The sequence below is a fragment of the Manduca sexta genome, chromosome 20 (assembly GCF_014839805.1).
Source record: "Manduca sexta isolate Smith_Timp_Sample1 chromosome 20, JHU_Msex_v1.0, whole genome shotgun sequence".
In the NCBI taxonomy this organism is placed as follows: Eukaryota; Metazoa; Arthropoda; class Insecta; order Lepidoptera; family Sphingidae; genus Manduca; species Manduca sexta.
The window spans coordinates 1,555,329-1,572,417 of NC_051134.1; the positions used below are offsets into that span (position 1 = coordinate 1,555,329).

Here is a 17,089-nt window from a genome sequence, read left to right on the forward strand (position 1 = left end):
ATGTTTTGTAAAACAATGTAATTATCTCGTTACTATTTTATTTTTAAAATTAAAAATAGTGACCAAAGTTATATAAACGACAATCCGTCGGCTACAATGAATCTCTCATCAAAGCAATTACGATAATTTTCCAGACAAGTTATTAAGTTTCAAAATAATTACTATACTTTTTCTGTTTGACGGTCATAATTAATTTGAACTGACACCGCATTCATCAAAAGTAAGTAGTATAAAGGACAAGATTAAGGTTATTAACTATCCTTCACGATTGCGAAATTGAGGTTTTACGGAATGCAACTCAAGACGAATGTTCCAAACAAAGAGGAATCGATGAGACTGAGTGTGGTACAGTCTACAGAAGGCGAGTGCACCGACCTCCCCCTCCCTCCACACGACGCGGTGCAATTTGTACATTTCAAGTGCTACCAAAGGCGAAGTGGAAGTCACAGCAAGCTCTGACAGAATTAACTTGTCTGTCGTACAAATGCTAGAGCTTACCTATAAACTTGACTTTTATCATGCCACAGCGAAAGTGAAATGTGCTTTGAATCTAAAACCAGTAGAAACGTTAGAATTGCAAATAATATCTTAAACTAAAACACGGAGGTGCATCGCATCATAGCTTTAGCTTACACCATACACTTCTTATTTAAAAGGTTAGAGTAATAGAGGATTCATAAAGAAGTCAATTATAATAATTATTTATGTTATATATTTTAATGTATAAGTATCGTCAAGATTTGCTCGCAATTCGCACTATATCAAAGAAATATTTCACGTTTATTCTAAAAGATATAATTCGAGGAAACCCGAAAACTATACAAGTATTTTGAATTCTATGCAGTAAATTTTATTCGATGCATTATAAAATATTCAATATTCAAAACATTAAAATATTATAGGTGAACGACTAGTGACCTTAATACGAGTGAATTTTAATTCAAGGCAGGAACTGCTTTTTCTTGCAGTATTATATTTATTCCATGTAGCATATGTCACGACGAAGTTTGATTAAAAAGATGGGTTGAAACATAAAAATATGTAGTTAATAAGTGCTATGACAAACGTGTGAAACCGCAGTGGCGCAGTGTTACAATCATTCATTTCCGCTGCTTTGGTGACGGTGAACTAACGGTTAACGTAAATTTAGTATTGTTAGAATCTATACCCAATAATTTAAACATATACCTTTAAACGGTACCTTACTACTACCAGATTGCTAAACATCAATTAGTTTCAGCAATGTTGTAGAATCAGTAGCTACGTCATTAAATAAATTTTCCTCAATCTAATTAACAACGATAATTGTTAAAAATTCCAACCACAAAACCGCAACGACTCACGATACACGTATTAAGGTGTCGATTGACGGCTAAATAATAGCTGTACGTTGATTTTTACCTTTGGATCGAAACTGAATGTAGTCTCCGGTCTCAACGGACAAGGCAACCCACATTTACAAGTGCCAGCCGTCTGAAGATATTCTCGCAGCTGTGATAGAGTACTCAATGCTGTGCCGCTCGGACTGAAACAAAAGAAAACAGTTAACATACAGTTTTTCTTCAAGGATACGACTTGCCTCCACCGTTCCTACTATAATGTGTATGGACTAAGCACTGAATAGTGCCTCGACTTCTTTTATAACGACGTATAGGGTCTAACGATCAAATGGCGAGGTCCTAGCCAAAGCTTTATATTATATCTGTCAAAACACCTCGAAGTTTTTTTATCGTCAAAACAAATTAACAATTTACTAACCAAAAGATGTAGCCTCAACTAGATTAAGTTTTTGTGAATATCTACATTATCTGTCATCCGCAATGATTACTATATATAATATCAAGGTTATTAATATATAAACACCTATGTAAACACATCACTTATAACGACACTGGATGAAGCGACATAACGCTTAAAGCAACCAATATCATCAGAATTTATCGACTCTAACAACCAAACGTTATATTTTTTCACTAGCCAAAATATTATTTGGATCCTTATTGTGTTAGAAGACACAATGACATAAGAAGGAATTATTTATTATTTCCCAATCAATTTTCCATTTTTCTGCTCTTTATCATATGTTTTTAATGACTGATGAGGGTGCATAAATTTGTTTAAGATATTTTTTTTGTATTCGATTTAATTTCCATCATGTTTGCAAAACAGTCCATACACATAATTAAATGTGTATTTTGATATAAAAATATTTGCATTACTTATAACGACTATCGACCAGCGACCAGATCAGATGGCCCCTTCAATGTCGATATAACCGGTTATCACTGTAATTTGTTATAAGTTGTCGCATTAACCGCTTAATGAATTCAGAGGAAATGGTACACACAGGTGAACCAAATCTCAAATTAATGTAATATAAACCATTTGAATCCCGAAAAAAAAACACAGTGAAATTTGTTATTTACATCGGGAAATTATTTTTATACTGACACAGTACAATTTTTTTTATATGTGAGAATTGCAAAATGGCAATTTTTTTATCGCCATTATTGGTGTTAGCGCAATTGAGATTCCATCTTTTTGGTCCAAAGGTAGTGAGTATTATTGTTTATAGAGATTTTGCATTAGAGTTCCGGTTCGAACATAACGTTGTTATGGATTTTCTGGCATAATTTGAGCGAAACTTGATCCCCAGATGTGTGGACGTCAAGCCAGCGCTCGGTTGTAAAAAAGAATAACTCAATCTATTTTGCAACAAGCTTAAAAAGTGTTTTACTCCAACTCTGCACTGGAATGGGATAGACTTTGTTTTCTGTCTTGATTCAATTACATTTAATAAAAACGTATTTTAATTGGTCGACTTATTTTAAAAGCTACTACGCCACAAGCAAACATACGTATAAACAGCAAAAGATCAATCAAACGTCTAACTGCCCTTGTATGTCAGGGGTTAATAACACAATCCGTTTACGATGACAGCACTACATACAAACTAAGGCAGGGTTATAATGCCTCGATTCGTTTACAAACAGCCTCTTTCATAAATGCTCCACATCATAATTCATGGCGATTGTTCACGGTCTGGTACACTCAGTAAAGGTAAACCGCGACCGCAAAAAAGATTTTTGTTTACCGCTTTTTATTTATGCCCCAGAGTCTACAGCTTTGACCACTACACAGGGGATTCGCGGTCGGGTGGTGCGTAGGGAAATTCGCTTTTTACAATAGCGTGCAAGTTTGGGGGAGTGTGTGCAGCGTACATAGACAGCTGCCTAAAATAAATACCTTACACGCAAGCCCTTTCACACCTTGTGGCGGTTATCTTGTACAAAATCAAACTCAATTCTTACCGTTTTGTTTCTCATTTATTTATTCAATTAGATTATAAATACTTATTACCAATTTATTACGGACCCCGTTTGAAATCATGACAATTATTTAAATATTAAAATAATGGTTTAATCAGCGACAACGCAGCTTCAGTCTAATTCATATTATTATAACAACCTCAGAATGATAAGCAGATTTATAACATGGAGTTACTGCATTCAAGAGTCGAGCAAAATTCAATATTTTTGATGTAAACATATATTTACTCTTTTATTATGATAATATAACACTTTCATTAAACTGTTTGTTCCGGAAGAGACGTAAACAACTCACGTCACACGCCAAGACTGCGTTGTAGATATGACTCACTCTATGCTTGAACGAAGCGCACGGTACTTGTACCCTACCTATGACTATACTCTATAGTCTATACTATCGGGGTTACAAAATGATACCTTTATCATAGAGAATCGTATACAATAAATTATTACGTGACCTATGAAGATTTTTCTGACGATACGTACACACTAGGCAGGCTAAGGCGCAATTAATGCACCCACTATTCGCTGTATATAGGTATACTCCGTTTCCGGACCATGATTTAGTATAGGTGGCGAACCTAGCGCTATACGAGCCATACGCGGCGCAAGTTCCGGATTCCGGGTTGATACTGAGCAGAAAAACCGTTCGTTCACTGCCCAACTCCGGATAAAATAATTCATAACTTACGGAGCCACTTTAGGAATTTATGAGCTGTTAGCCTTGTGTCCCTATAATTAGAGAAATTTCTCGCCTGTGATCATCGTCCATAATCACTTCCAATTGAAGAAATATGGGTGCGCTGTCGGCTTTTGATATAAGAGAAGGGCAGGGGGGATTTAAAACCCCATCTATCATGCGAATTCAAACAGTAAGCCATCCTTCACAGCAGTGTTTTATGAAACAGTGCTGCAACCCAGGTCTGCTCAGTCCATTCATAAATATATGTATAGCGTTTGACTCGGCCAAACTTATAATTACTTTAAATACAGAATAAAATTCACATTATTGTCTAAATTGATTATGTAGCAAAATTTCGATTCTAGCAATATTTCACAATATAGACCACAAATCCTGTCTAGACAAATGACAAAGTTCTGGGAACTAACTTTTTGCTGTCTGCCACGACTCTGCCCCTCTCAAACGATTTATGAAAAGTCATAGTATTCTAAAAAACATATAATTAATTTATGTCGTAACTATTATTATTCATAACAAGAAACAAAATTGTACGAATGAGGTGAAAACACATTAGTTGACTGAGTTGCAACTATTTATCAATAATATGTTGATTGATCCCATTTCCTTTGAGGTCGTCGGGCACGGCACTGGATGAAATATTCTGGCATGCAGCCAACGTGGACTGCCATACATAACACAATTTGTTCTATTGAGAAATTATTTAGCCTGGGTATTTTAACCAGCACTAATCGTGCTCTATGCTTTTTTTTCAGTCTCTTGTGTCGATTCTACTGATAAGTACTTTTTAATTAGAAAATTACAAATATTTTACAACCATAAAATAATAATGGTAATATTTTTTTTTTTTTTGAGGAAGGTGTAAATAATGTATAGGATAGGATAAAATATTACGGCAGGTATTTCAGAACATCAAGTCCAATTAAATATATAATATCTAGAACAAGTTTACAAATAATGTAAACTCTCTAACTGGTATTAACAAATCATCATCATACAAACAAAAATTTGAAGATAAAAAAAAGCTTGTAAAAATCACAAAACACGAATCAATATCAATTTGCTGTTTGCGTGTGTTTTACACGCTAGCTTGTATGCCAAGAAGAAATTACAATATGCATCTGTATTGTCCGTAATAACTTGACAAAACCTAAAACTAAGTAATACAATCCTAGGATGAATGAAGTATTAAATTGAATACTTTGAAACATAAAGTAGTTTTGTTACTTCGATTTTTCTCACAATAAGTAAAAGTAATAAAATTATAAAATGAGCGACAGTAATGTGTTTTCTGTTCTCAGAAGCAATGTCGAATTGTTGAGTACAAATGTACCCATCCCCGCCTATCTACTAGTAGCTAACGTCTACCGTTCGGTGGCCTATCAATAATTACCCATTTCCAAGTAGAGCAATTGACGCCAATAAGATTGTTAACCGTGAAACGAAAAAACAAATCTATGGTAAAAACATTCGCGCGTCAGTACGCACGTGATCATGACATCAAGTATTTAAACTTTGTACATTTTCTAATAAAGCAAGTTTTTTGATGTTACATAATATAATTAATAGGTACTTGTGATGTTGCGGTATTATCAAAATTTTGAGACCAAGAACCTGTTTTACAACTTCAAGGAAATTCTATGCGTCACAAGCATATACCGACCAAGTACAAAGGTCACACTCTAAGTTATGTTTCCGAATCAATGGTAATAAAATAAGTAATATTTACAACTCAATGCAGTGTTCAATATAGTTATATTATGAACAAGCCAGTTCTATTATACTTTCCCCGTAGTTTGGCCCATGTCAGCTAATTTTGACGTTGTCATGCGTGCAATAATTTACACAGGATAAATACCCAAGGGAGGACTGTTGGCAATATGTTAATAGTTAGTTTGGAGTTTGGGCTTTGTGAGAGTGCGGAATACACTCAATAGTTATCATCATCTATCATAACCCAACATCAATTTACTATTTGGGATCAATTCCTATTTTTATTTATTAGGTGTTTCATCAAACATTAGTTTTTCTAAGAGTAATGTATTCCTCATGAATCGTGTTATACTTTGTGGTCTTGCATGGAGGCATACTATTCGGACGACGTAAGTTGTCCTTGGACATATTTTTCCCCAACGCCCCAACATCTATGCGTCATTGCGCGCATTTCTTGTGTATCTAATGACTAATACATAGTTTTGGTTGTATTTATAATAAGATTGACACTGAAGCTTATTATGCAAAGGTAGTTAATTTTTTGAGTCAAATTAATTGCAAAACAGAAAAAAGTAAAATCCCATTAGCCAAAAGAAGTTTTATTAATTATCTTTATTTTAAAGGTTTTTTTGTATATTTTTACATACATATTCTCAAAAAAAACATGCATATAAAATTTATGTTAAATTAATTTATTTGTTAATTTATTATTACTAACGATAGTACCATGCAAAATATATATACTTCGACTTCCAAGAGTCACTAAAAATGTATTATACACGTTCGATTGCTTTACGTACCACACCACACTCAAATTCACCTACGGAATTGCGGTTAAAAAATAATTTAAAGCTATTGAAGACAATATCAGCCATATCAAAGGGGTGAGTGGCGATGCTTGCCATCCGATAACAATTTGAGTCACGAAAGGGTTTCCCTGAATGACTCATTGAATGTTTAAATCACACAGCTTGCGCTTATTTAAGGCGATACCTCAAGGTCCATTTTCATACATTTTGTTTCGGCTTTAATCTGGGTAACTAAACAAGTATTGGCAAGTAAAGAATTTAAATTCACGTCTAGTTAGTGATTAGTTCTCGCAGTTGAAAGAAAAATGTAAAAATAATTAAGTAATAATCATGGATATTTCTGCCTTTAAAATTTCGTCATATTAAATTTTAAAGGCCGAAATATCCATGATTATTAATTATTTTTACGTTTTTCTTTCAACTGCGAGAACTAATCACTAACTAGACGTGAATTTAAATTCTTTACTTGCCAATACTTGTTTAGTTACCCAGATTAAAGCCGAAACAAAATGTATGAAAATGGACCTTGAGGTATCGCCTTAAGTACTTTAAACTACAGAGAATATTTTACGAAGTTACATAATATTATTTTAGCCTTTAGAGGAAAAAACAAATAATAATTCATGGACTTATATATTAATAGGTATTAGTGAATTCCTATGGGCTAGTTGGGATATTGTGTATTAATATTATACTCTCATTAAAACAAAATACGTAATAGATGTTTACTTCATCGCAAATTTAAATTATAAATAACATTATTGGACAATCTCACTGACCGCACTGGATACGAATCGAAGTCGTGAAATATCTGCTTCAACCTGTTAAGTTCCAGTGTTTTGCAGACAAACGAATCGGATGCAAATATCAATAGGATTGATAATAATATGTTCAACACTGGGTTACATTTGATTACTTCAGTGGATCAAGCAATTGTGAACATAATTTTTTTTAGAAGTATTTGACAAACGAATGATTTTGATTTATAGAATGCTAACTACTTTTTGAATACCTTCGTTGTGTATATGTTTATGGTTTTCTTAGGAGTATGGAATTATTTGGGTACCTAATTCGTATCTAAAGGTCTGCTGCTAGCTGTACTTACTACAAAACACAGATTTAAAAATATATTAAATACAAAAAAAACTTGCAAATAGATGTGTTATGTTTTGTGAAAAGGCATAAAAGATAAGATGTTGTATATAATATTAGTAATACAGTCCTTTAAGGTTGTTAACATTCTACAAAATAACCCTGTATATTTCATCCGTGTACAACAAAATGAAATAATAAAACAATATTTTGTGTAATATCTTCAAACAGTTACAAACAAATCTGTACAAACACTATTCACGACTATTGGTATTACATAACAGATTGCAGAAAAGATCACCATTTTTCATGAGCTCTCAAAAGATAGTAAATAATTCAATTTTCTATCCGAAATGAACAAGGGTACGATAAAGTAAAGCTCATTTTATACCAGAAATGTTTATCGATGTATGTCGGTTAAACGCGTGAGCCACAAATTGAGCCTTTATTTATTCATGTGAGGGGAGCGAGGTTGATATGGGTCGGGGTCGCTCAATAAAGGACACTCTTAACCCGGCACGCAGTAAAGAAGTTGCGCTATTTGTAGCAAAAACGTCGGCACTACAGATGTTTGTCAACTTTGTAGTCGCTATGATAATTCACTAGAGAGAGACTTAACTTTGAACAACAATTTACAAAATTGAATTATCTTTGATTTCAGAAAAGAATGTTTTATTATTGGGACATATTGTAATCCAAATATCTAAATATTATGCGTTATGAATATTTTGTCGGTCACCGCTTCTCCGATCTTGATATTCAAAGAGTAAGCTATATACATTTTATGCAGGATGAGGTCTTTTATGAACTCAATAGCCATTAATGATGACGACAACAAAAATAATAATTATATTAATAAACATAAAGGTAAATTGTATAATACCCGTAATATTATTATAATTAGCAAACGTTTTGGGATACTCGTATAATGGAAAAAAGTTTAAAACCGGTAGTTGTACTCGAATCATTATCCTAATAGTGCGCACAGTCCTTCATCTCACCCCAAGTCAGGCAGTTTATTGGTGCAAGTTTCCCGCTCTAAGAAAATTACGAGTTACGCTGCATAAGCTCATCATAGGACGAAAATAAATTCGGGAAATGGTGAATCATCATGTGGTTCGACCAATTGTCTTTTTGCCTATCTCTTAAAAGTTACTGACATGTGTTTACGATTTGTTGTTTTTGTTATTTTATTAAAAAATAACTATTTTGTAAGTACACTACATAGACAATAACCATCTCAAAAGTATACTATATGAATTCGATTTTTTTTAAATCTGTCTTTTCTCTTAAATATTGCTGGCAAACGGTTCTACTTGGAATTAGAAACAGGTGAACGGCCGAGGCTGTGTGGCACCGGCACGCAAACTACGTGTTACCTTCGACCATTTGCGAACATTGTATAATGCATAGGTAGATATCATTGATAGTTATTAATATTAACTAGCCTTCGCCCGCAGAACCACCCGTGTGAAAGTTTACTATCGAAATCACAGTGACAATAAAAACTAGGCTAAATCACGGTCACGCATGACTTGGTCTATCTATGTGCCGCATTCAATCCTCTGTTTATTCGTTATTGAAGAGTAGATATCCAAACATTCCAACGTCCTCAGAAACTATCATATTATGTAGTTAAAAAACGAATAGGTTAGTAGAATATATGTAAATGAACAATATTAATTAGTATTGTTGCAAAATTACTAAATTGCGTCAGAATTGTCATATATTGAAATTAACCAATATGTATTATGAAATAAAAACGTGAGTTTGACAACTCTAACATTTAGCAACAATATTTCTTGAAATTACGTTTTAATATGGCACATAATTATTAGAGAGACGTAATCTAAGGAAATGCGCGCGTGATTGGTTGAATAATCAAGTATCAAATAGCCACTAAGATTTTTGTCCTTGATCTAATGTCGCCAGGTAAGCGTATATGGACAGTAGTCTTGCGGGTCCTGAATTTAATTCCCAAGTCGGGCAACACATTGTGTGAGCTGAAATATCTCTATCTCACGTAGAAGGGACGAATGCTGGATACTTTTTAACTCGGTTAAATATATTGCGGGACTTTTAACCGCACAAACTTTTCACGCGGGCTCTTGCCACACGCATGAGCCGTGCGCAATTTCAAAAACATAATATACAGAGTGGATTTTTGAAATAGAGCAGTAGGAGCAGCTGACTTAACCGCTGTAACTACAAGCAAAATGGCTTAAAAGATTATCCATAATTTTTAAGAAATTAAAATCTGCACAAGTTTTGAAAAAAAATGTACTGTCAGCAAGCAAATGTGTGGACAATTTATGCAAAAAAAAAATTATTCCAATCGATACTATTTTTTTATTTACATACCAAAAGACTCAAAAGTAACCATTGGAAGTTTGAGTACTTTTAACGTCAGAAATCGCAAAAAAAAAACTTTCTCGATACATTTTGTAAGAAATGGGGCTCGTTACGTTATATGCAAGGTCAATTACTCTACAAAAACGATCAGAAACCTATCCAGAACCAAAAAAATACATAAATAACGATTATTATGTTTGTCACAAATTTTATATGGATACAAAGCTACTTATACCATGAGTACAAAAAGTGAAATTTATTTTTAAAACTTTTTTCCAAAATATGCGAATGCCTATCTTAATGTCTTCAAAAACTATGGATAGTCTCCTAATAAAGTTTTCTCGCACCAGCAGTGGTTAAGCTAGCTCTGCCTTTATGGGCCCATCTCAACAACCATCCCGTAGAGCTGATAAAATATACTTTTATGCATAGAGTATAAGCTATTTAAATTTGTAATACTATTGTAAAACTATATTCAAGTTTTAATTGTTGTATTATATTTTAAATGAAAGAATTGGGTTAACATCTATGTTTCATAATATGTTTTGTTTAGCAACTCGCGTTAAGACTATCATGAACACTGTATAGATATTCAAATTATAGCTGACGTAAATAGTATTATTATAAATGTATCGTAAAAATGTATTGATTGATCAAATATTAAGAACAAAATACATACCATGATTTTTAATAAGTAGCGCTATTAACAACTAAACGTCTTACAGTTCCTACAGGAGAACGGCTGTCATAATACTGAGTAAAGTGGTGTATAAAATGTTGTCCAGTTGGGTTCAGCTATACGAGTCTACAAGTAACACCTGCCACATGTCATGCGAAACGAAATATCGCATCGAAAAACTTAATAAATAATACACTTCAATGCTGCAAATTGCAATACGTGTAACATCGCCTAGTTTTTATACGAATGTTTTAACATGGTTTTTGTTAGATTCGCATTCGCAACCTTCACTCAGTCCCCTCAGCAACATTTCTGTGGGAACGATAAAGAACGCGCGTTTCGTTTTGCTTCGTCCGTCTGGAGCCCATGTGAGCAGGCGCATCCGGCATACTCTTGCGCCGGTTTCTACGCTACTCGACATCACTGTTTATTTATCAGCCTTTGTTACAATGTGCTACAAGATTAATGACGACTCCACACGCACAGAAAAACAAACTCCACTATACGAGGACTTACTTAGTTCATGGACTTGTTTTCCTGCAGATCAATCTAAAAATAAACATGTAACATATCAGCAAACACACGTAGGTACGTAAGATAAGTAATAAATAGCTGAGGTATAGACTTTCATTAATCTATTTTGCACTGTGTAAAAGTAATCCAGATTTATATTTCGAAATTAAGAACAATGAGACTAATGGCCATAATTATCAGGACCGTAAAATCCGTTTATTTGTTGTTAAGACGTTCTCCACCCAGCTTCGGCAGCGTGCCTCATTTAATAGAGCAGTAAAAAATGTTCGACTTGGCTTACGTAATTCGTATTATTTCCGCGTCGAAGCGATGCGGAGGTCAACGTCGTATGGTCTTACCTTTCGGCGTCATTGTCATTATTCGTTTAGAATTATTTTAGATGCTCAAACAATAACCAGTTTCAATATTAATTATAGATCAGATTCGCTCCAATAACGCAGCATACTAGTAAATTTGATAAATTCTGTAATTTTCCGTCACAGTAAAGGAAAGGTTGAACTTTCTTTAGAAAATCCACTCAAAACTGCTAAAACATTAAGATCTTTAGATCTTACCACTTATATTATGCCAAAATTAATGAAAATTTTTGGATGTATGTTAAAAGTAAAAGCAGAAGCAGCATATCGGATTTGGATGAAATTTGGCACAGGGGTAGACCATGTTATGGATTATCACATGGACACATTTTTATCTCGGTAATTTATTCCTGTAGTCAATATTTTATTACCTAATTTTTAAATAGATGGCACTAGCGTTGTACCGATGGCACTGTGTACTATCGAAGCCTTAAGCAACACCGAATTATTTTAAAAGTTTTCCCGTAGGTAATGGTCCAAAGGAAAGTCAATGATAAACCCAACGGAAATATTAAGGGGCTGTTGTTAGAACCGTGGTCAGGTAAAGTTAACAGATTTATTACACTGGACAAGCTTCGATTCTCTATAAATTCGCTTGCAATGCGCCAGTGCCATTAGACCCTTAACTTTATTTGACAACGGATGAAACAACGGCCCCTAAATTTATTGCTCTAGCATACAGATTCTAAATTTATATATACATATATATTTTTAATTTCAGTCAAAATTTTAGATTTTTACAAAAAATCAAAATTTTCACCGCAGTGACTTCGTATTTGGCAATTTTTTTACGGGTTTATATAGGATAAACCCATAATGATTTTGCATTTTATCTCTTTCATAGTTGTTTATGTCTTGTTCATTAAATATAAAAAAAAATGTGTACATCTTTAATTGGTGCATTAGTTATTAAGTCTGTGTAAAGTATATTAGACTGTTGAATAAATGTACTGTTGATGTTCCTATTATAGTAAATAAATTAATTAATTAAAAATTAAAATTCTTAATACACTTTTTTTCAACTATCAGTTGAACAGTGATTAATGGAAAGTAAATGATGTTCTCGTAGACTTTCACATCTATTAATTCGATTTCGATAATCTTTTCCCTAATAGGAATGTATTAGCTGCATTAGCTGATAACTATGAAGCCGATTTGTTTTTATAATGTGAAAAGACTTTTACGCTGGAGGAGGTCAGGATAATAATTCGTGATCTATATTGTTATAAAGATAATAAAAGGAAATGAATTTTATAGTCGATAATGAATTAATTATAATAACCATTCCCAAACAAATGCATAATAGAAGTGACCTTATCTATATTATGTATTACAACACAGAAAATAAAAACATTTTAATTACAATAATCTATTAGAAAGGTTACAGATAGAATGATTGATAACTTATCGTATCAAGACGTACATGCTATAAGAATAATAAACAATTAATTATGCTTATTAATTTGAGTGTTACAAAAATTATTAAACTAAATAACTTTTATAAAATACTACCGAATAAAAAGTATTTTAGAAAAATAAATACCTAAAATTAATTACTAGCTTGAAGCATAGACTTTGTCGACCATGGTTATGTTAGTTGGACAAGCATGCTACATAATTGTGGAAAATTTATTGAGATATAAAAATATAGTTGAACAAGCAAACCAACGTTGGGATATCATCACGGATTCAATTTGACTTTAGTTTAATCCGTGATATTGATAATAATAGGATTAATTAATATTAGATTAAATATTAAATAGTAATAGTGTACTGTTAAATTTTTTTTTATCGCAATATTGCAATTTAATGTTTATTTACCATAAAAAAAATATCTAGATATTTGTATAAAGTTAATCTATTTTAACAGCATAATAATATGTGAGTGATGTTCAAGATCCTCAGATAAAAACCCGATTTGTTTTCAAATAAGTACCATAATAATAATTACTTACGTAAAAATCTACATCGATATTGATTTGTTGTACGTGGAATAATTTAACAATACCCATTCTCCCATTCATCACCGAATCGAATCGTAAATCTCAAATTAGGGACGTTGTAAAGTTTTACTGACTGCTAGCGACCGCAGGTAGAGTTCATAATTCTCTTTTTTTGTTTCTCCATTTTATGAGATATTTTTTGTAAAAAAAAACTCTTTTTGTCTACTCATGGCTCTGCTAATAATTATATAATTATTTTATCATGATGCATATATTACCCAAATCTAATCAAATAATCAACCATTTTTAATAACGGATATATCGCAAATATCTAGATAATGCTTATTACCTACTGGCTAGTAAAAATATTGGAGTATTGTTAAATTTATTAAAAGAAAGTCGGAACGAATTGTAAATCCGAATTTAGCACCGGGCGACGTCCATGAAATCTCTCGAAACAATCGAAAAGATCCATGTGGGTATTGAAGACGGTCCGACACAGCATTGTGCAACCATTACAAAGAAGGCAAGAGAAATCAACGCATTGACGAACCGACTTACCAAGAAAAAATCTTTCTTTACGAAAAGCGGAGGTTGTAAATCACTCAGTTTTACTTCAATAAGCCTATTGTTCATCGTCACCAAAGATATTTATGCGAGTCAGCTGGTCGTGCACAATAATTGCAGCACGTCGCGTTTAAAGCATCTAATAGTCTGTACCGTTTTAAACCATGAACATTTAAAGATTTTACCTGATGATCGACTTAAAAAAGAGTATTATGTAGTAACAATGTGGGAAACGAGATTGTTTTGAAGTAATGAAGTATGTATGTACACGAAAATGACACCATCATCCATGTATATATTATGTATTTTTACAGCCAAAACCTGACTAGAACCCACTCGAGAACGTCGACAGCAAAATTATATAATACTTCTGATTTAAAAATATGCACATATGTATTATATTATACTCAAAAATTTTCATTTTACTAATAGATTACAGAAATATAATAAGAGACGTGTGTAAACGAGCAATCAATAAATAACATAAAATATATTGTGATTGAAAATGAACATAACATAATATAATATTATTATGTTGATTGAAAGCAAGCTGCGTGGTTTGAGAGTATCTTTCGTCACTTATACCATATCTGAGGACCGCACAGCTGCCGGACTGGTTTGTCCACTTGCGCCCGATTGATTTAGCTTAACACACGATCTGCGCCGCTCGTTTGCTCGTATGTCCGTCGCCGAAGTTTTAATTGTCGCAAAACTATGTATCTTTCAAAGATTATATCGTTAAAAACAAATTGATATATCAGTCACATAATGTACATGTCGATTGGTTGTTAAAAGACATTGTGTAATCTACATATTGAATACGCGAATTCTTCTGGAGACGGTATACTGTGTGTACCCAATAATATTGGAACTTAAAAACAGAATTATTACCCATATGGCTACTAAAGCCATTTTTTTGCATATAGTATTCTTGACGCATTTCGAAATTTTAACATCTAAAATTTATTATTTAAAGATTTGATAACTTAAAAAGCCAGAACATTTAACAAGTCACAGTGTTAATAAAGTTACTTAAAAAATAAATGAACCCTTTCCTATAATTAGCAGTATGTCATTACTTAGACCAGAATTAGATCCTTATTAGCGAGTATCAAATGATGTGTAGATACGGTATTTTATTTGTCAAAAACACCGGGTTCAAATCCTGGTTAAATATTGTTATTCAAATAGGTAAGTTAGGATTTTCTTCCGTCGTGCGGGCTTGGCATGGCAGGCTTCACTTGGAAATTTATATTGAAAAATATTTAGGAAGTTTATCTATATTGTAATGTTTTCCTTATAATTTAAAACAAATTAGAATTAAGAACTACATACGACATTTTATAAGCTATAACGTGCGTGCGCCTCGGGTGCGAATCCGTTTCGACAATTCGTTCCCCTTCAGCTAGGTTATTGCTTCTGTCATATCGATATTTTTTAAAACCTCAGTTTAAAACCCATTTTTAGCGACATATCTCAGAAAATATCTGACTTATACAAGTAAAATAAAAACATGCTGAAAGGTTCTCATTCGAAACTAGCTTTCGCATTTCCGTGTTTCGTTTTCGTATTAAACAAACAGTTTAATAGACTCCCTATAAAAAAAAAACTGCCAACTGAGCATCGGACGGTTGTTCGATAGCTTATTGATAAAAATGGAAAAACGCCTCTTTTCGAGATATCATGTAGGTAATAGTATGCGTTCCTGCAATACAAATACAATGAAGTTCATCAGGATCTCTTAAGGCCGTATTCCGAAGAAATGACCATGAGCATTCGTTCCATATATTTACGGCGTACGGAAATATGCAGATTTACAAATAATTTCTTAATAAAACAATATCCACAGAATAAATATTTAAACCAACCCAAATTAGATAACATATTGTAGAAACATGATATATCATTTATTTCGATATATGTATAATAAATTTCGATGATAGCTTCAAAAATACGGTTAGCGTACGGTTTTGCTTAGGGCACTGCCTTTACAAGTCCGGTGAGTATTCGCTAAGCGATTAACTGTGTAGCTGTACGGTTCGTAATATAAAAGAGTTGTAAACAACTCTAACGTGTTAAGGGTACAACATTGAATGATTGCATACTCACTATAATTATTAATAAAATATTATATAAGGTAAGATTGATATAAAAATATTACATACAACATATCTGTATACCTCCTTTTCAGTTTCTACTCATATTTGGCTATGTATACCTACAGTTTGGGCCGCGCGTAGACAAGGTCATCAATGTTGTATGGTTCGCTTAAAAGTTTTTTTAGAGACTCAGTGATGCGCGGTGCCGCATCCTTATATCGCACTAGATTTTAAAGCTAACATGTGTGGGAACAACAAGCTTAGCGCCAGTTATATTCCCATATTCGTAAATCTCAAAGCTCTTACATTGATGACGTTCGACATTCCCAAAAATGTTGTAAATGTTATACATAATATGTATAATGTTTATAATGATATTATTTTATTTACTAAGTAGACCTAGGTTAAGGTGTATGTTTGGTTTGATATCAAGATTCCACTTTTTTGAACATGATCTCAAAACAAGAAATAATGAGTCCCAATATATTTAAAAGTAGCAGCGTTATTAAATTGGGTTTCCCCATGCTCAAAAACACACATTTTTAAAAGTACCTACCAAAAGTCTCTGCAAACTATAAATTTACAGATTTTTTTGCCTCAATTTTGTTGAATTTCAATGCCAAACATTCACAATAAATATAGGAAATCATTGTGTTAAAAATTTGTAGGTATTGCAGCCTAAGTGGGCCTATGCATTAGTAGAAATATTGAAGTGGTTAAATGTTTAACCAGTATTTATATACATCCAATATGACTAATGGCTGTAGTCTTGGTGCACTGTCTGGTAAATTCAAGAATTTGACAATCAGACACAAAACACTGATTATAGTAATCACTGATAAATAATATGTTTATTGGTAAAGGATTAAAAGTCAAAACCAATTACTTCACTGATTACATATTCACTTCACTAAAT

General features: G+C 32.8%; 1 protein-coding gene across 3 annotated transcripts in view; it reads right to left on the bottom strand.

Moving 5' to 3' along the window:
- The window catches only part of LOC115445393, a 42,942-nt gene that overhangs the window by 23,663 nt on the left and 2,190 nt on the right, over positions 1-17,089 (bottom strand). For all 3 annotated transcript variants that reach the window (XR_005112646.1, XM_037440576.1, XM_037440575.1), the window contains exon 2: positions 1,402-1,525. Coding sequence is in view for 2 of the 3 variants with exons in the window: in XM_037440576.1 (XP_037296473.1) it covers positions 1,402-1,525 (124 nt within the window). In the remaining variant the exon portion in view is untranslated. The remainder of the gene's footprint in view (positions 1-1,401; positions 1,526-17,089) is intronic.